Source organism: Aspergillus chevalieri, chromosome 2, assembly GCF_016861735.1.
Source record: "Aspergillus chevalieri M1 DNA, chromosome 2, nearly complete sequence".
In the NCBI taxonomy this organism is placed as follows: Eukaryota; Fungi; Ascomycota; class Eurotiomycetes; order Eurotiales; family Aspergillaceae; genus Aspergillus; species Aspergillus chevalieri.
In genome coordinates, this window is record NC_057363.1 from 3,162,766 (window position 1) to 3,182,497 (window position 19,732).

General features: G+C 45.7%; 3 protein-coding genes across 3 annotated transcripts; 2 read left to right on the forward strand and 1 right to left on the reverse strand.

The window, feature by feature from the left end:
* Positions 1-68: 68 nt before the first annotated feature.
* Positions 69-1,659, forward strand: rpt3 (proteasome regulatory particle base subunit RPT3; the record flags this gene model as incomplete). The annotated part of the gene is made up of 6 exons (XM_043285492.1): positions 69-226; positions 295-336; positions 416-514; positions 567-853; positions 921-1,584; positions 1,641-1,659. The coding sequence occupies 6 exons, from the start codon at positions 69-71 to the stop codon at positions 1,657-1,659; spliced, it is 1,269 nt and encodes a 422-aa protein (XP_043134179.1).
* Positions 1,660-3,106: 1,447 nt separating this feature from the next.
* ACHE_21116S (uncharacterized protein) lies at positions 3,107-7,348 on the forward strand (the record flags this gene model as incomplete). Its single annotated transcript, XM_043285493.1, has 1 exon — positions 3,107-7,348. The coding sequence occupies one exon, from the start codon at positions 3,107-3,109 to the stop codon at positions 7,346-7,348; it is 4,242 nt and encodes a 1,413-aa protein (XP_043134180.1).
* A 4,886-nt stretch (positions 7,349-12,234) lies between these two features.
* ACHE_21117A (uncharacterized protein) lies at positions 12,235-13,206 on the reverse strand (the record flags this gene model as incomplete). Its single annotated transcript, XM_043285494.1, has 1 exon — positions 12,235-13,206. The coding sequence occupies one exon, from the start codon at positions 13,204-13,206 to the stop codon at positions 12,235-12,237; it is 972 nt and encodes a 323-aa protein (XP_043134181.1).
* Between the last annotated feature and the right edge of the window lie 6,526 nt (positions 13,207-19,732).

Consider the following 19,732-nt stretch of genomic DNA (forward strand, 5'->3'; position numbering starts at 1 on the left):
TCTCCTTATATCCTCTCTTTATCGACCCCGTTTTTACGCCCACTGAAAAAAGAAGCTAACTCACCATCATGGCCGACGTCGCCGTGGAGAATCCGGCGAACAACGTCACGCTTCACAACAAGCCAACTCCGTTGGATACCATCCCCAACGTCGATTCCTTGGAGGGCACAGGGTCTGATGGAGGTGACGAATATGCCACCCTGAAGAGATTGCAGAGACATTTAGAGTATGTCCCTTTGGGTTCCGTGTCAAGTGGTATAGTGTGGTGGCTTGTACTAACCACTTTGATTGCAGATACATTCAACTCCAAGAGGAATACATCAAGGATGAACAGAGGTAAGTGTCTATCTCTTCGCTTGGGCTTTATAAGCATGTTATAGAAAAGACATGGGACTGATTGGCGCCTTGACTACAGGAGTTTGAAGCGGGAACTCGTTCGTGCGCAGGAGGAGATCAAGCGGATACAAAGTGTGCCTTTAGTGATTGGGCAATTCATGGAAGCGATTGACCAGAAGTATGGACACATGACCGATGTCTTATGAAATGGTTGCTGACAAGATTCGTAGCACCGGTATCGTACAGTCCTCGACCGGCTCGAATTATGTTGTCCGCATTCTGTCCACCCTCGACCGCGAAAAGCTCAAGCCATCCTCCTCGGTCGCTCTCCACCGTCACTCCAACGCTCTCGTTGACATCCTTCCTCCCGAGGCCGACTCGTCTATTGCGATGTTGGGCGAAGATGAGAAGCCCGATGTGACATACGCTGATGTTGGTGGTATGGACATGCAGAAGCAGGAGATCAGGGAGGCTGTTGAACTTCCCTTGACACACTTCAACCTTTACCGGCAGATTGGTGCGTTTTGTTGGATTGGAGATATGATAAATCATAGTGATGGACGTGTTACTGACTGGTGGATCAGGTATCGATCCTCCTCGTGGTGTCCTGCTCTACGGTCCCCCAGGTACCGGAAAGACCATGTTGGTCAAGGCTGTGGCCAACAGCACAACCGCCAGCTTTATCCGAGTAAACGGTTCGGAGTTCGTTCAGAAATACCTGGGTGAGGGTCCTCGTATGGTCCGTGACGTCTTCCGGATGGCCCGCGAGAACTCGCCTGCGATTATTTTCATCGACGAAATCGATGCCATTGCCACGAAGCGATTCGACGCGCAGACCGGTGCAGATCGTGAAGTGCAGCGTATCCTGCTGGAACTTCTCAATCAAATGGATGGTTTTGAGCAGACAAGCAATGTCAAGGTCATCATGGCCACTAACCGAGCGGATACCCTGGACCCTGCATTGCTGCGTCCCGGTCGTCTGGACCGGAAGATCGAATTCCCTTCGCTACGTGACCGACGAGAGCGTCGTCTGATCTTCACTACGATCGCCTCCCGGATGTCGCTCTCGCCTGAGGTGGACCTGGACTCGCTGATCGTCCGCAACGAGCCCTTGTCGGGTGCCGTTATTGCGGCCATCATGCAGGAGGCTGGTTTGCGGGCAGTGCGGAAGAACCGATACCAAATTATCCAGTCGGATCTTGACGATGCTTACGCCGCGCAGGTGAAGACTGGCCAGGAATCAGACCGGTATGTTTCGTACCCTGGAGATGTGTTTACTGTTACTAATCTGACGTACTTTCTAGACCCGAGTTCTACCGCTAATCAGGCTACCGCTTTCTTCCGTTTACTTTTCTTGTGTTATGGGATGGACTTAGGTTGAGCATGGCGCATCATATCTACTCTAGGTAGGCAGTCATATGTAGTACAATAACAATAACTCGTTAAGGTGACCAATACCGACATTGTCCGTACGCCGTAGATAACGGCCATGATAATGCCAGGTACTTTAAGCGGCCAACAGTATCGGTGTAAGTCGAGGTGCCAAGAGTGACTAGCCGGAATCGGCGCGGTTGCATCATTGTCCAGCTCAGCGATACGATACTGTACAGGTAGTCTTACTGTACAAAAGCATGGATAACCAATACAGCGCATACCTGGGTGACGGCGAATTACTAGAAGCGGTTTAGCGTTCCTATTTGGGTTTAGCGTTACCTTGCCGCTTGGCACCGTCGTGCGTCTCTATAAAGATGCCTTCCATCACTGCTTCAACTGCAACCCAATTCCTGTTGTTTTTCTTTCACTTTGTTACCGCACTGCCCGCATGTTTTTGGTGAGGCATTTTTGCTATTGATCCTCCATCTGCCCCCCTCATTGCGCCACCTCCCTTTCATTATCCTAGATCATAATTGTCTTGGAGCTGCAGTCAGTGGTGTGGTCTCCTGACCAATATGATTCTCTCACTCATGCTCAAGGACCCTTACTCACAATGAATGATGATTGAGAAGGCGTGATGCCTTGTGAATTTGTATTGTCCTCTGTTGTTCTCATCATGACCATCCTTGTAATCTTCATTTCAGGCTGGCCGAGCCTCACTTGATGATGGGTTCATGCAAATTCATCAGGTCATTGTTACAGACCTCGTTGTGTCAGACTCACGTGATGACACGGGAGCTAGGACAGAATCATTGGATGATGGTTAGAGAAGGATATGCGGGAAGCGACAGGGATCAAGTTGATATCCGAACGGGTCACGTGATATGGTATATGGTATATGGCACGGTATACAGGATGGTATATGGTATATGGTATACGGGTTACAACGTGGCACACGAACTGGTATACGGACCAAAGGATATATAAAGATGCTCATTCATGTACTTAGCTTAGTTCTTCGCGATCAATACAAGTCATTCAGCATTGGTTACCTTCTAGTTTCTGACTCGTCCGCACTTAACCAACAACCCAGTATACGTACTCGGTTGGCCTTGTTTCTCTATTCGTTACCTTAACCGTTTTATACTTGTTGATTTTCTTACGGAGCCTGGAGGGGGCGATATACCCATCGACGCATACGACTTATTGAACCGGACCCGGAGGGGCATTGAGCATACGAAGCATTGGGAACACTTAGGGTAAGTGTTCAGTCTCGAAATACAACTAACTAGAACCCTAGGTACGATACGAGAGAAGCCGGGTTGTGACACATTGATCGCCAGTCAGTACGAGTCAGGTTTCGAGACTATATTGACTTAAAACACGAACTGCAACCATGTCCAACAACAGTAACAGCAACACTACTCCTAGATCCTCTCGTGGATCTGAGGGACGAACTCCGACTTATGAAGAACTCTTTGGAATGGTTAGCCAGCTGCAGGAAAGCATCACTACTTTGGAAGAACGACAGTCAGCCAAAGCTATCAAAGTTCGACCACCGGAACCCTTTGATGGTACTCGATACAAGTTGCGACCCTTCATCACCCAGCTGGACTTGTATGTCCGCATGAACCGGAGCAAGCTTATCTTCGAATCCGACAAAGTCCTACTTGCAGCAACTTATTTGACTGGACCAGCATTTGATTGGTTTGAACCTACCTTGCGCGACTTCCAGGAGAAAGATGAACAATACCATAATGACAATACCACTGAGGTTTTCAGCAGCTTCACTGAATTCAAGAAACGACTCCAAGGAACGTTTGGAGATATTGACGCCACACGGAACGCCGAACGAAAGCTATGGCGACTTAAACAGACAGGATCAGTAGCCAAATTGGTATCTGATTTCCAACAGATCATCACCCATTTGAATTGGGATGAAACGATGTACATTGCGAAATTCGAGGAAATGTTGAAACCAGAGATTCAGGAGAAACTGGTTTGGATGGAACGACCGACTTCATTGAATGAACTCTTTGAACGAGCCGTCAAGATTGACAACACCCTGTATGACCTTAGAGTCAGACAGAAGGAGTCAAGATATGGAAACACCTTCAGAGGAAGCCCACGAACGAGCCACTATCGATCGAACGATAAACGACCAGCTCAACCACGAAGCCAAGGGTATGAAGATCCCTATGGACCCCGACCAATGGAGCTGGATGCCACACAGCATAGGCCCTTCGTATCCGACAAGGAAAGAGAACGAAGGAGGAAAGAGAAACTTTGCTTCACATGTGGAAAGCCGGGACACATGACGAAGGCATGCAGGCAACGGCAGAACGTTAGGCCTCAGCAACAAAGGCATGATAACAAGCAACTGCACGCTACCCAGGAGAGAGGAGCGTATGACACCACAGGAATTGTGAACCCTGAACTCAGAGCAACGAACGATTCTGGATGGCACATGCAAGAGGCTTTGGATGAGCATGGAGGACCATGGAGACCCAGAACTATGATAGTACCCAACCTGAGCCCATTGAGGAGGTTGATGGAAGAACAGACGACCCTCACGACAGAGGAAATTGATGAGATCATGAGTTCAAGCGAAGAAGAATATTGGCTCAATGAACGGACGGTGGGATCCGACAGCGGAAGCGACAAAGCCCATATAAGGACGGATGGGTCCGAAAAAGCCATCAATGAGCCAGTTCATGAGAAATCACTCGGCAAACTGCCCAACCAAGATTGGTCAGTTAACGATTTCCTTGACGAAGAGTACGGTACTCAGTGGAATGGCCACGATCCCAACGTGGAGGAACTCCATGAGATACCGGAGACACCTCAGAACGCAACTCCCGAAAATGAAGAACATGAAGAACAGATTCTGGCAGAAGATAATGAGGGATACACGAAGTCCAGTGTGTATAGCCCTATCTCGAAGCAACAGCTATGGTCCAAGCGATATACGGAACAACGAAAAGCCGACGAAGAAACGAATACCGACGTTGCCGCGTACTTCATTGATGATGTTGTTATTTCACTTCAGGAGAACCCCAAGAGGCTCTCTAAAGGATTGAAGGAACTATTCAATGAATTGAATACATACTGCCCACATCAGAACTTGAAATGTTGGGAACGAACGAACGAAACTTGGGACGAACACCTACGGAAATGCGACCAGCACCCATACACGTGCCATTACTGTGGACAGAACAATGGAGAATTATGGGGATACTTACGAGACATCACCACCAAACGACTACGAGGCCCCATCCACAGCTCATGCAAGTACGATTGGTGTGATTGTGTGCACTATCGAGAGCACCCAAAGCATAGCCAATTACCTTGGACTGCGTGTTATAGCCATGCATGTGGAGAACACTATGATCGAAAGAAAATGGCGCATTATTTTCCAGAACGACCTAGGAAATACAACGACAGCTGTCCTTGTTGGGATTGGAACTGTGCATGCAGAGGATATCTACTGCATCCAGAGCATTCAAGTATGCACTGGACTGCATGTTATGAAGATGACTGCATAGTTCATTTTGAGATCAAGGATTATTACCCAAGTCCACGACGTCTACGGCAACCAAGATGGCAAGCGAGCCTATCAGCGACACAACGGGGATACCACTTGAAATTTACGACACCAGTTCTCAACCAACTAGCCAGAGTGATGGTTGACTCAGGAGCTACTGGAAATTACATGGATCCTAGATTCCAGCGACAATTGGGGATCTTAGGAATTGAGAAGGCGCAGCCAGAGCCTATCTCAGGACTGAATGGTGAGAATTTGGGAAGCCACCTGACAGTCGAATCGGGATCTGTCCCTATGGCTGTAGCGGAACATGAAGAAAGGATCAATTTCGACGTGACACCGCTGGGACAATACGATATAGTGTTGGGGATTCCATGGCTCAGGAATCACAACCCGGAAATTAACTGGAAAACTGGGCAAATGAACTTTGTGAATTGCGATTGCCCAAGGACAACAAAAGGACCGAGTCAACGGGAGGCCGGGACCTCACCACGATCTACAGGCAGGAGACCTGGTAGATACGTGAAGCAACCAAGAGGTGGGTTGAATAACAGAGAAACGAACGACACAGCGACAAACATTGTTTTAGCAGCCACCAGGGCCTCAGAACGACATTGGCTGATGAACTTACCCGGATGGGCACCGGGCGCGACCCAGAAGTATTGCGAATACTTGATGGACGAGGATATATCCAAGAGATCAGCGCTGATTGAGGAATATCGCTCAGAAAGAGTTGATAGCAACCAAGAAGCATCAGACTCAGAGCTAGGCTCATGGGAATGGATTGACCATAAGGAGCTAGCAGCAACGACTCAGGAACCACAGATTCCACAGGAGTATATTGAGTTTCAGCACTTGTTCAAGCAGCCTGAACGACCTGAACTACCAGACCATGGACCACACGATCATCGCATACCCCTTATGGAAGGGAAGACACCGACATGCAAGAAGATTTACCCGATGTCAGAACGAGAATCAAGAATACTACGGGAATATATTGAAGAACAATTGGCGAAAGGATTCATCAGACCATCAACATCACCAGCAGGGCACGGAGTCCTATTTGTACCGAAAAAGGATGGAAGCCTACGACTATGTGCAGATTATCGACCACTCAACGCCATCACCATCAAGGATCGACATCCATTACCACGAGTTGATGAAATGCAAGACCGAATCAGAGGAGCAAAATGGTTTACAAAATTCGACATTGTAGACGCCTACAATCGACTACGGATCGCCAGAGGAGAAGAATGGAAAACGACCATCAGAACGAAATATGGACATTATGAATATTTGGTCATGCCATTTGGGCTTACCAACGCACCAGCATCATTTCAACGATTCATTTATGATGTACTTGGAGTATATCTTGACATCTTCGTGATAGTCTACCTTGACGACATCTTGGTCTTCTCCAACACCTTTGAGGAACATGTGCAGCATGTCAAGAAAGTACTGCAAAAACTTGAGGAAGCGAAGCTACGATTGAAGTTGAAGAAGTGCGAATTCCATGTTCAGGAGACTGAGTTCTTAGGACACTGGATCACTACAGAGGGAATCCAGATGGATAAGAACAAAGTTCAAGCAATCTTGGATTGGCCAGAACTGAAGAACACCAAGGAAGTTCAGCAGTTTACAGGACTTGTGAACTACTACCGACGATTCTTGAAGGACTACTCACAATTCATGACGCCACTGTTCAAATTGTTGAAAAAGGGACAAGAGTTTCAATGGGGACCAGAACAACAACAAGCGTTTCAACAAGCCAAGGAAAGAATTGTATCTGCACCAGCACTTGTGCAGTTTGACCCAGAAAAAGAAACCACGATCGAAACCGATGCATCAGACTACGCCATTGGTATGAGAATGACTCAACCAGGACCAGATGGAAAACCACGAGCCGTCGCATTTCACTCACGAAAACTAGTTCAAGCGGAATTGAACTACGACATCCACGACAAAGAATTGCTAGCCATAGTGGTAGCATTTAAGACTTGGAGAGTTTACCTGGAAGGAGCTCGACACACTGTACTTGTGAAAACAGATCACAAGAACCTGACCTTCTTCACAACGACCAAAGAGTTAACCTGAAGACAGGCCAGATGGGCTGAAGTACTATCGCAATACGACTTCAAGATCATTCATTGCAAAGGAAATGAGAATGGACAAGCAGACGCACTCAGTCGACGACCAGACTACGAGATCAAGGATAAAACGATCAATCCAGCGATATTGAAAACCAACGAAGACGGCACTATCAGCTACAACCACCAGGTATTAGCAGCGACAATGCATACCTCAAACGAACCTTTGGAAAAGAGAATTGCAGAAGAAACACGAAAAGACAAATTGATTCAAGAAATGATCGAAAATTCAGCAGAAAACGACAAATTGACCACTGATGACAATGGATTAGTGTATTTGCACAATCTCATCTATGTGCCAAAGAGCATGAGAAATGAGATCATAAGCATGCACCATGACACTCCACTCCACGGACATTTGGGAACCGAGAAAACAGCCGAACAAATCATGAGAAACTACTACTTCCCAAACACGCGAAAAGTTGTTCAAGAATATGTGAAGAACTGTGAAACTTGCATTCGAGACAAGGCAGCAAGACACCAACCCTACGGCAAAATGCAATCCCCGGATGCTCCAACACATCCATGGGAATGGGTTACCATCGATTTCATCACACAGTTACCGACATCACAAGGTTACGACTCGATCACAGTCATCACAGACCGAATGACCAAATATATCCATTTGGTACCAGCCAAAGGAACCATGACCGCAGCAGATATGGCACAGATATTCCTGAAACATGTCATTACCAACCATGGAATTCCTCAGAAGATCACATCAGACAGAGACAAGCTGTTCACTTCGAAATTTTGGACGACACTCACAAACTTGATGGGTATAGAGCATCGCCTCACCACAGCCTATCATCCACAAACAAATGGTCAAACGGAACGAACCAACCAAACAATTGAGCAATACCTACGGCATTACATCAACTATGAACAAGATGATTGGGTTAGATTCCTACCCATGGCACAGTTTGCATACAACAACGCAGAGCACTCAACACTCAAAGTAACGCCATTTTACGCCAATTATGGATACCACCCAGTGCTATATGAGAAGCCACGACCACAAGAGTCCACATCAGAAGCAGCAAATGAAACAGTTCAACAGCTAAAGGGCTTACACAACCAACTGTCGAAGGACATCGACTTCATGAACCTACGAGCGGCCATATATTACGACAAACACCACGGAAAGGGACCTACCTTAAAGAGGGGGGAGAAAGTATTCCTGCTCCGCAGAAATATCAAAACGAAACGACCAAGTCAAAAGCTCGATCACCAGAAGATTGGACCTTTTACCATTGAAGAAAAAACAGGACCAGTGAATTATCGCTTGAAACTACCAAAATCAATGAAGCGCATACACCCAGTATTTCACATCTCGCTATTGGAACCAGCACCGAAAAACGCAAAACCAACAGAAAACATTGAAATCGAAAGCGACGATGATGAATATGAAGTTGAACGAATCCTGGATTACCGACAAGTCAATGGACGACCATGCTACCTGATCAAATGGAAAGGATACGATACCTCGGAAAACACATGGGAACCTATCGCGAACCTAACGGGTTGTCACCAGTTGGTGAAGGAATACCACCAGCGACAGCAGAATCGAAATTCTCCTAGAAGGAAGGAGAATTCATCATCTGAGTCAAACTAGGATCATTTGACACAGCAGCAAGTTGAGCAGCCTCTTGCTCATCAGCAAGATGCTCAAGCTCTTGAAGATCCTCAGCGCTTAAAGGATTCTCCTCATTCAGACAATCAGACACAGACAGGTCGTGATCCAACATCTGACCATTCCGACTTTTCAGAAATTTTAGATGTTTCTGAAGACGCAAAACCTTTGACATTTCCTGATTCATTTTTTGAGAATATTCAAGAAACCGTTTTTGAGCTTGTTCAAGATCCGCAGCAATTCTTTCCTCATTACGCTGCAGATCGTCCCATTCCTTATCGCTATGGAAACGTCGTTCACAAGGACGACCCCGCATGGCACAGGCAGAACACTTTTTACTTCGCGCAGTTGAACTCATAATGCACACCTTGCCCCGAGAAAAACAATATTCACAAGGAGAATCGACAGGACAACCCGAACGTTCAATACGGACGGCAAGACGTTTGTTTTCAGCGTATTTGTCACGAACGGCTTTTGAAGAGCTGTTGTCCGAATTAGTGTGACGCTTGGGCATGGTGGAAAGACATGAATGAAGACTCTGAAGACCGAACGCTTACCTGGGGGGAAAAACGCCAGTTATATGACTTTCGAGGACGAAAGCCTGAAAGAGGGGGAGGTAATGTTACAGACCTCGTTGTGTCAGACTCATGTGATGACACGGGAGCTAGGACAGAATCATTGGATGATGGTTAGAGAAGGATATGCGGGAAGCGACAGGGATCAAGTTGATATCCGAACGGGTCACGTGATATGGTATATGGTATATGGCACGGTATACAGGATGGTATATGGTATATGGTATACGGGTTACAACGTGGCACACGAACTGGTATACGGACCAAAGGATATATAAAGATGCTCATTCATGTACTTAGCTTAGTTCTTCGCGATCAATACAAGTCATTCAGCATTGGTTACCTTCTAGTTTCTGACTCGTCCGCACTTAACCAACAACCCAGTATACGTACTCGGTTGGCCTTGTTTCTCTATTCGTTACCTTAACCGTTTTATACTTGTTGATTTTCTTACGGAGCCTGGAGGGGGCGATATACCCATCGACGCATACGACTTATTGAACCGGACCCGGAGGGGCATTGAGCATACGAAGCATTGGGAACACTTAGGGTAAGTGTTCAGTCTCGAAATACAACTAACTAGAACCCTAGGTACGATACGAGAGAAGCCGGGTTGTGACAGTCATATTCTGAGGAAAAGAACATGAAGCTTCAGGGTGGACCATGTAGACTCAGTGCTGCAGTCATTCTGCCAAAGGTGAGGATATTACTGTGCTCTTGTGTCTACATACATACTATGCTGATTGCCTTGTGTGAACAAACACCTTCTTGGCTGTTGCATCGCATTACATGTTTTGGGTAGCAGTTGTCACGGCGCTGCCGTTGGCCGTTGACTGATATCACGATGTCTGCTATTGGCCGTTGGTCATTTGTACTGATTGCACCGATTGCCTGTTTTGGATGATTTCTTTTGTTTGCTTGGACCATGCTTGATTTTCTTGTCGATAGCTACATAGTAGCTTGAATATTAGTTCGTTTACTACTATCTGAGCCGCGTGACAGCAGTACAGAATGATCTACCACGTTCTATTTCGCTTAATCCACACTCCTTCCGTTAGTGATCTGGATAGGTTGGTAGGATGATGCGCATTACTCTTGTGATTAGCATTCTCTATTGAGAACAGTTGGTGGGGATAATCTGACTTTGTGCCTGGTCTGCATTGGCTGGGAACAGGGAATTGGTTGGTACAGAGGGACTGATTAAAGTGATGTCACCAACTTCACTTTCTGACAGACAAATTTGAATGATTCGGGCAGTCCATGGGGTCAAAACCTCAAATCCTGGCTTGCATCAGCCAGGGGATCGATGGCGCAGATAGACCAGTCGAAGATATTACTGCACTGCCAACTTTACCTCGACCCGCGTCACTGACTGCCTCGCTGAACGATAACTCTTTGTCTTCCAACATTTTTCTCAGAGAAAACGTCCTGTACCTGGTTGGCTAATCATATTGCCTGACATGCCAGGCAATTTCTCAATGAATCAGAATCCATGAACTCCGCCGCTTACTGATATTTAGCCTGTTGGCTATGTTTGACTGGTTTGCATCAATAGTGTCCTTTATTTGACCTAAGCAAGGTTGTATAGTTATAAGGCAAACTACCTTATTCCTTTCTTCTTCTTCCTCTTTCCTCTCTGTCACGCGCTCAGATAGTAGTGAACGAACTAATATTCAAACTACTATGTAGCTAAAAAGGAGAAAATCAAACATGAAGAGAAAAGGAAAAGGAAGGAGAAGAGGAAATAAGGCAGTGTGGCCTTATATACACTCTCGCTTAATCCAGACAAAGAAAGAAAAGAGACTAATGATGCAAGACATCCAAGACAGGCAACTAGTACAAATGGTCCAAATGATCAACGGCAGCGCCGTGACAACTAGAACACCAGAAGAAGAAGATTATGTCTTTCAAACAGCATATTGTGTCGCCATCTGTGGTGGATAAGGCTATGGAGAAGGTGATTAAGGGTGCAGAAATGACTATGCAAAATGCTCTTCTATTACAACAACAAAACCATCAGCTTCTGTCTGAGAATGAATATAGAAGAAAAAGAAAGGGAAGAGCCAAACACTTTATTCCAGATGAGGAAGTCTAACTATTGCTGAGGTTAGACAACAGGAGGAAGAGCAAAGAAGAGAGTTGGAAAGAGATGAGCAATATAGGCCACGCAGGGCCCCAAAGTGCAGTAATTGTGGTGTTGTTGGCCATAATAGACGCCAGTGTACTAATAAATAGATTATATAGAATAGATTATATAGAAGAATGATTGAATATTTGGTGGTTTAAAAGGTGGTTTATTGAGTGGGTGTTGAATTCGTAGAACTCCGAAAAAATCGTGGCCGCTCGGTGATCGATTACGTTACAGGCCTGATGGGAATGGAATGCCAGTCCTCCTGTATTGCTTATTTGGGTGAGCGCCATATCCATATGCCCCCCCCCCCCCCAATTCCGTTGCAAGGAAACAGAGATGGAAGATATATAAAACACGTTACAGCCATATAAACAAATACGCGGCAAGACCTGCTCAACCTGGCTTCACCAAGATGGTACAAGGGTATCAACAGACAAATTTAACAAAGCATGAAGCAGCGACATTTGCCCTCACTGCCCCTTCATTGTCTATTATTATGCAAGGGTTCGTATCCTAGCAGGAGCACAATCCACTGTTCTTGCGAGGATATCCAAAGCAACATCCATCTTTGGGCCCGAGTAAGCCACATAATGATTCCTGGATCCACGTGCAGTATTGGATGCGAACTCGAACTTTGTGCCCTGCGACTCATCGACACAAGGATTCTCGGAGACCATAGGGAAGTGGATGAAATCCGTTCGGGTCTGAACACCAAGCATCAAACCACCAAATGAGACCGACTCTAATGCTGGAAAGCTGGTACTGAGAGTCTGAAGCATTCGCTTTACATCTTTGAGATCCGCATCAACTCGCATCATATTAATCCTGAGGACCCGGAGACTATGCTGGCATGTCTTGAGTATAATCATTAGATCTTCAAGTGATGCTGGAATAGACTCTATTTTAAACTCCCGTAACTGTGACCATGAGATATTTGCTGATGCGAGACAATGAATGAGCTCTGTGCCCCCTTTCATAGCTTGATTTCTAATATCCAGCACGCGAAGCTTGGGGGCATGAAGGATCATATTTATAGTCCAGTCACGGACAATGTCATGCTCAAGCGTATATCGCAGCATCAGATCTTCAAGATGCTGTCCTATTGCAACGAATTGACCTTTGTCTGAAGTTTGTAGTCTCTGGGGATCTGGAGCGTAGCCAAATTCATTGCCCATGAAATTAACTGTAAACGCAGTAACGGGAAGCTTGGCCTTTGCGATGATGTCCAGGAGTGTTGTGATTGAGTCCGTCGGTCGGAAATTGTCGTTATTGAACTCAACCTCGGTGCGGCATGCGAAGATCTCAAATGACTTGCAGTTGACCAGCTGGCAGAGGATGCTGAGTAGTCTTTTCACAGCGGGATGTTCTTGGAGGTTGACAAGGTGGCCAGACTGATGGCGATAAGAACCCCACTGGTATCCTCCTCCAAGGATTTCAAACCACTGGTCAAACCCTGTGAGCACCATTTGGTTCACATAATGTCGTAATTGAGCATCTCTTGAGATTTTTTCCAGTTCTCCCAGACTGGCATGGGATAAGTCTGTCTTGATGCTTTGCAAGGATCTCTTCCAAAATATAGAGGATGTCTTTCCATGAATACTCTTGCATATCACTCGTAAAGCTCCCAAGTCAGCCAATTGCAGCGAGGAGGCCACCATTTCGAGGATTTCTAGTGGCAGTTCACATAACAGAGTTGGGTTTGGGTTGTAGGAGCCGGGCAGTTCTCTTTCACGATAAAGGCTCAGAGATTTGAATTTCCTAGCAAAACGTTTCCCGGTGGCTTTTATGCCCATTTTTTATTTGCCTTTGCAATTTGTTGTTGACCGAATTTACTACCAGGCCTGTAACAGGCAATTGGGACGCTTTAAATGATGATGATCCTCGCTTGCACGGAGTATCCATAATCCGTTCCAATATATTGATGCGATTTGGATGTTCAGCCCAGATATCTCAAGCAATGTCTTTGGAATAAAGTGAGCTATAGTCATTTCAGAAACATGTCCTGAACCTATTTATGTCTATAAGTAAAACATTTGGTTTTACGCTCACCCGCTCACCCTAGTTGTGAATAGGCTGACCGTGGGATGGGAATTCAGGATACCCGGGGGGGTCTTATCCCGTCCCACGGGACGCCAAGCCTTAATGGGATGGGAGTCCCACTTTATGGGACAAAAATGGGATGGGATAATAACGGGATGGGATAAGGATGGGATTTTCCCATTCCCGAAAAACCAAATATCTTCGTCCCTATCCCGTCCCGTCTTAGGGATGGGAGAATCCCATCCTCCGCATATGACATTTGGGAAAATCCCATCCTGAGCTTGGCAGAGGATGGGATATTTCCATTCCCTTGTGCTCCCTGGAGGGAAATTCCCATGTCCCATGGGATGGGAATCCCATCCCATAAAATCGGGATTATCCCATCCCGCAGGATCATGCTAGAATGAAATCGATGAGTGTGAAGTGTCATGATTTCCTTTATTTGACTCGTCAAGGGAAATATTTTGGGACAGTCTGATAAACATCCTACAGGAATCCTAATATTCATTAATCCATTATGAACTACAGCTAGATATCATTCTATACAAAAGAGCGAGATAACAAGTCCAAAGAGAAAGAATCATGACTATCGACGTTGGTGCCTTTTCCGAGTCCTTTCTGCCGGTGGTTCATCACCAACGTCCTCGTCTGACATAGCATGGTCAAAATGGAGTGATGCAGTGAGGACCTTCTCATCAAATGTTGCCTTCCTTGCGATACTTGTCTCGTTCTTGTGATGTATCTCCTCATCTTCCCACTCCGCTAACTGGCAGTCATCAAGAAGACCAGGATCTAACAAGTCCTTATCACCGTGCTTGAGAATCATAATCTTGCGGATAGTCTCACCTTGGAGCTTACCACGTCGATATGTACACGTGTCACGGCCAATATTGAATTGACGTTCAACAGGAAGACTGGTAAGAAAAACCGCAAGCAGGTCTCAAGCCATCTGGGCGACTGTTGGATATACGGCTTCAATCGATCTCCATTGTGATAGGATATCAACGTTGGAATCCGAAAGAGGCTGCTCAGAGAGATACCTTTCCATTTCGTTAAATGTGCCGGTATCTTTGCTTGTCGGCTTTGACGTTCGTGAAAAAAGTGTATTGAGGTCCTGGAGCCCAATTAGTCACATGAAAACTATCAGTGATTCATTGTCACTGCAGTGGTACCTCAATCGGAGACAAATCACCCTCCTCCTCCAATTCCATTCTCAGAGGCTTGTATTGCTGGTAGTTGTCTTCATAGAATTGGAGGATTCGTTGCTTCTGGAACTTGCGCTCATCTTTGGTCCAATCATCTTTGTGGAAGGCGTTCATCCGTTTGCTTGGATCAAGGACAGTTGTAACAGCATAAAAGATGCCAAAGTCATTGTCAGTCTGTGAGTAATAGTCTGACAGCTTATCCTTTGCAGCTTGTAACGCCTTCAAGAGAGGCTCTCTCCAAGTTCGTTCTCTTTCGGCTTCTCTGGATCGGGACTCGAGATGCTGGAAAAGCTTGTTGTAGATTTGCCATGCAAGATGTATTGAGATATCCCAAGAAATTGATATCGCCTGTGTGTACTGCCAGAATGGAAATAGGATAACAATGACGTATTCGACCTGCTTCCATTCATCAGGAGCGAGATACAGCTCTTGAAGTTTTGCATGGTCTGTTTGGTCAAGAAACTGATTCAGGGTGTCTTTCAGGAGTAGTGCCCGGATTGCCATTGCAAAGGTCGAATTCCAACGCGTTTGTACGTCTTGGACCATCTGAAGTGGTGGATTTCGGGCTTGGAGATCACAGAATCTTTCACGGCGTTGAGGCAAGGCGTTAATGGCGTTGGCAAGGAGACGGATCTGATCTGATCAGATCATTGGCTTGTGATCTTTGGGCTCCAATGATATAGCACTCAGCTTACCTTGTGCAAGGTCTTTCCAAATGAGACCCTATACTCTGATAGTGCAGGCTGAATATCGTCTTCATTGAATGACACTGCAGCCACGTCATCATGAGCCTCAATGCTGAGATGCTTGACAATCTCGTTCACTATCAGCTGAACCACATGGGCAAGGCAAGGTAGCTGATTCTGCTTTGCTGACCATCGGATACCTTTCGATTCCAGCTTTTCCGAAAGGACTTGACACAGGGTCTTGTTGTTACTCGCATTGTCCGCAGTGATAGCAAGAAGTTGTTGCTCGATATTGTACTCGTAAAGCGTTTTCTGAACCACTGCAGCAAGAGCATCACCAGTATGCGCTCCAGACAGAGGCTCGAAGCCCAGTAGGATTTCCTTTCGCTCCCACCGAGAGTTGATAAATGACCCGACAATCCCAAGAAATGCAAGGTGATTAGGACTCGTCCATGTATCGAGGGTTATGGATATTGCCGTATGTCTTGGTTTTCCAGCCAACAGCTTCTGCTTCACTGTCTCAAACCTAGTGTTGAGGAAACTTCGCAGTTTCGTCCGGCGCGGGAAGGAAATGTTTGGGTCCAGGAGCCGAAGGAGATCCACCAATGCTGGGTTGTCAATCGCTCAGAAGGAAAGGTTGAGAGAGATGATAGCTTTGAGAATATACTCTGTGATATTCTCATCGGTCTTTGGCGGCAGGATGTCGTTTGAGATGGCGGAATATGGTCGCTTGGAACCGGTTTTCCGTGATTCCCACTAGAACTGTCATTGAAATGCCGTTGCTTGGATAGATTAATTATTATTCAAGGTCGTACCTGAAGCACCGATTGCTTAGAATCTCTCGATTGTAAGCTTTTGCAATCCTTGGTATTTAAATGCTTGTTCATCCCCGAAGCACCATTCTTTGTGAAGATACCATGCTGGATCAGTTTGCCGCAGGCCTGGCATTGAAGAACTGGGGTTCCCGTACGCCTTTCGGCCAGCTGAATAAAATGTTTCCACAGCTCTCCACGACATCGGTTCCAACGGGGATGTTGAAACTTGTCTTCAATGGTTCCACTTATGCATTTTCGACCAATTGGGGTGTATTTCCACCAGTCAAGAAATGACTCATAGTAGGTTGATTGAAAGTGAATGTACTCTATGCCATGAATGGTCTCGACGTGAGCATTCTCGGGGGGTCGGTGGGAGGTATGAGATGTGGAAGAAGAGTCATCGAAGACGGCCACAGGCGAGAATGAGGACAAACTATCATTGGATTGAAGGAGTTCCGGGCTTGAGCTAAAGAGATTGACCTGTGAACATGAAGCCATACTTGAAGTACTGGCAGGTGGTAACACTTAACAGTGAGGACTGAGGACTGAGGAGTCGTGGATCGCTGAGGACAGCCTGGACAGGGTTGTTAGCTTCAAAAGATAGGATTGAGCTCGGAAGAGTTTCTGGTCGATTGGAATTGAAAATTAGAGAATACCATTGTCAAAATTCATGAGGAGTAGTGGGCGTGGCCAGCCGACCACGTCACCACAGGGTTCACTTGTACATCCCACTTGTAAAGTGATTCGCGATGGATCAGCAAGAGGCATCCCAACGCGTTGAAATTATTATTGTTTTACCAAAGCACAACACGCTATTTCAGATGTAAATGTGTGAAATATATGTATTTGGCATGAAATCCCAAAATATGTCATGGGAAAGTCCTGGTAAACGCAAAGAAAAAGAGGCGTTTTCGGAGTAGAACCTGCATCGATATCGCTATTCCGAAATTGTTGGAGGACCGCTGTGGATATATATATACTCTTACTGCATGATTCGATTTGAACTGGGCAAAAGTTTTATACTGCCAATAAAGCCTCGAACCCGCTTCATTTGATCAGAAGTAAACATGCTAGGTCATAATACATAAAAAAGGGAAATTTTCCTGATTTTTGTCTATTTTTTTTACGCGGATCTCTTTGCGTTTTCGCGATAAAAATGTTTGATGTTTAGAAGTACTATCCTCGGGGGTTCAACTAAAAAGCCGAAAACCATGCTTAATCAATCATCTTCTAGTATAACTAGTCATCTTCAGTTTCGCTTCTTGCCAATAATTTATAGATAAAAGCGCTTTGATTAGGGGAGTTTATTGGCTTTTCTTAAAGAATGAAGCGAATTGTGTAGCAATTAGTGTCACGGCGCTCTACTAGGATGATGGAACGTCCAACTCATGGGTTCTACCTAGGTAGCTATCGACGAGAATAATCAACATGAGGAAGGAAGAAAGGAGGTAACGCCATATTTATCAACAAAGCAATAAAGCAAACAACCACACCTCACGTGATAATCAACCAACGTGACCAGGCCGTCACATTACCCCCCGGCTTCAATAGGCATTGTCCTCAATGTCATGGTCAACCACAGGTAAGAACATATGAGAAAGCAACAATACATGAGACACTTGAAAAAGAAAAACACATGAACATGTCCAAACATCTCCAAAAATCAATCATCGAGATCATTAAGGTCATCAAGACGGTTTGCCTCTAACCTTGCAATCATCTGCTGGTTCCATATTTTATTGGATTCCTTGTGTGCCTTCATGGAACAATCCTTCACCCAATGATCAGAGGAGCCACATCTCACACAGGATCCTTGTTGTCGTCGTCTGTTCCTTTCATCTAGGGAGGTGGACGCTGCTGACAGGGAGTTGATATTGATGACGCTGAGGTCCATAGGATCAGACTTGGTGTGAGAACCAGATTGGTGTGATTGAGGGTGGGAAACATTGGTGGAATTTGAGCTGAAAGAATGACTTCCCAATTGTTGAACCACGCGAAGGAATTCGATGTAGGATCTTGGAAGATTTAGTTGCTGGTTGAGGCGTCCTCGGAGAGTAGGATTGAGGCCTTTCCTGAATGCTGAAATCTTGGTGACATCAGGCCAATCTTTGCCCTTTGCCTCATAAAGAATCCTCTCAAACTTGGCGATGTAGGCTGCCACAGATTCACCACTGTCCTGCTTTAGGGCTAATAGATGATCTTCAGCTTCTTGAATCTTGTTGGGGTTGTCGTAAACCAGAGATAGTTGATCAAGGATAGTGTTGTAATCCCAGGTGTTGGTGTCTTCTGCGTAAGATAACTGGGGAAGAACTAGAGCTTGGACTTTGCTTTCCAGATTCAGATAGACATAGTAGAACTGAGCCACTGCATCACCAATAGCTGGAGCATCAATCCTAAGCTTAGCCTTCATCGAAGCAAGCCAGGTATCAAACTTCAAAGATTGTCCATTGAATTTCTCGGGATCGGGAAGGCATGGCTTTGGTCGTTGAAGTGGTTTGGGTTCGTTTTTGATGGATTCGATTTCATTCTGGAGGGCGCGGATCGTAGAAGAAAATTCGTTTCGGAGTTCTTGAAAGGGGTCCATGATCTTTAAGAAAGGGATCGTGAGCTTGAATCTTGAAAAACTTAAGTCTTGAGAACTTGAAGGGGTGCCAGCATAGTCGCAACCACTGGACTTCTTGAAAGTTGAACTTGAATATGCCAACAACAGAAGTTTCAGTCCTGAGCTCTAGAAACTTAACTGAAGCAGCGCTTGACTTGACTTGAGGATGAACTTGAGGATGGAAACTTGAATGGAGACACTGTTATAGCCTGGCCAGCTCCCGAACTGCGGCACCAGCGAATCCCTTGAAGGGAGAAGCCTTTGGTATTTCTCTCCCTAAGGTATAAAAGGAGGATGTTGATTATTATGTCACGGCGCTCTACTAGGATGATGGAACGTCCAACTCATGGGTTCTACCTAGGTAGCTATCGACGAGAATAATCAACATGAGGAAGGAAGAAAGGAGGTAACGCCATATTTATCAACAAAGCAATAAAGCAAACAACCACACCTCACGTGATAATCAACCAACGTGACCAGGCCGTCACAATTAGCAAACGCGAAAAATTTTCCGGGATTTTTATGGGAATCCCGGAGAAATCCCATTATATGGGATTTATGGGATTTGGGATGGGATTATCCCATTCCCGGAAAATCGTATATCTTTGTCCCCATCCCGTCCCATTTAAAGGATGGGATAATCC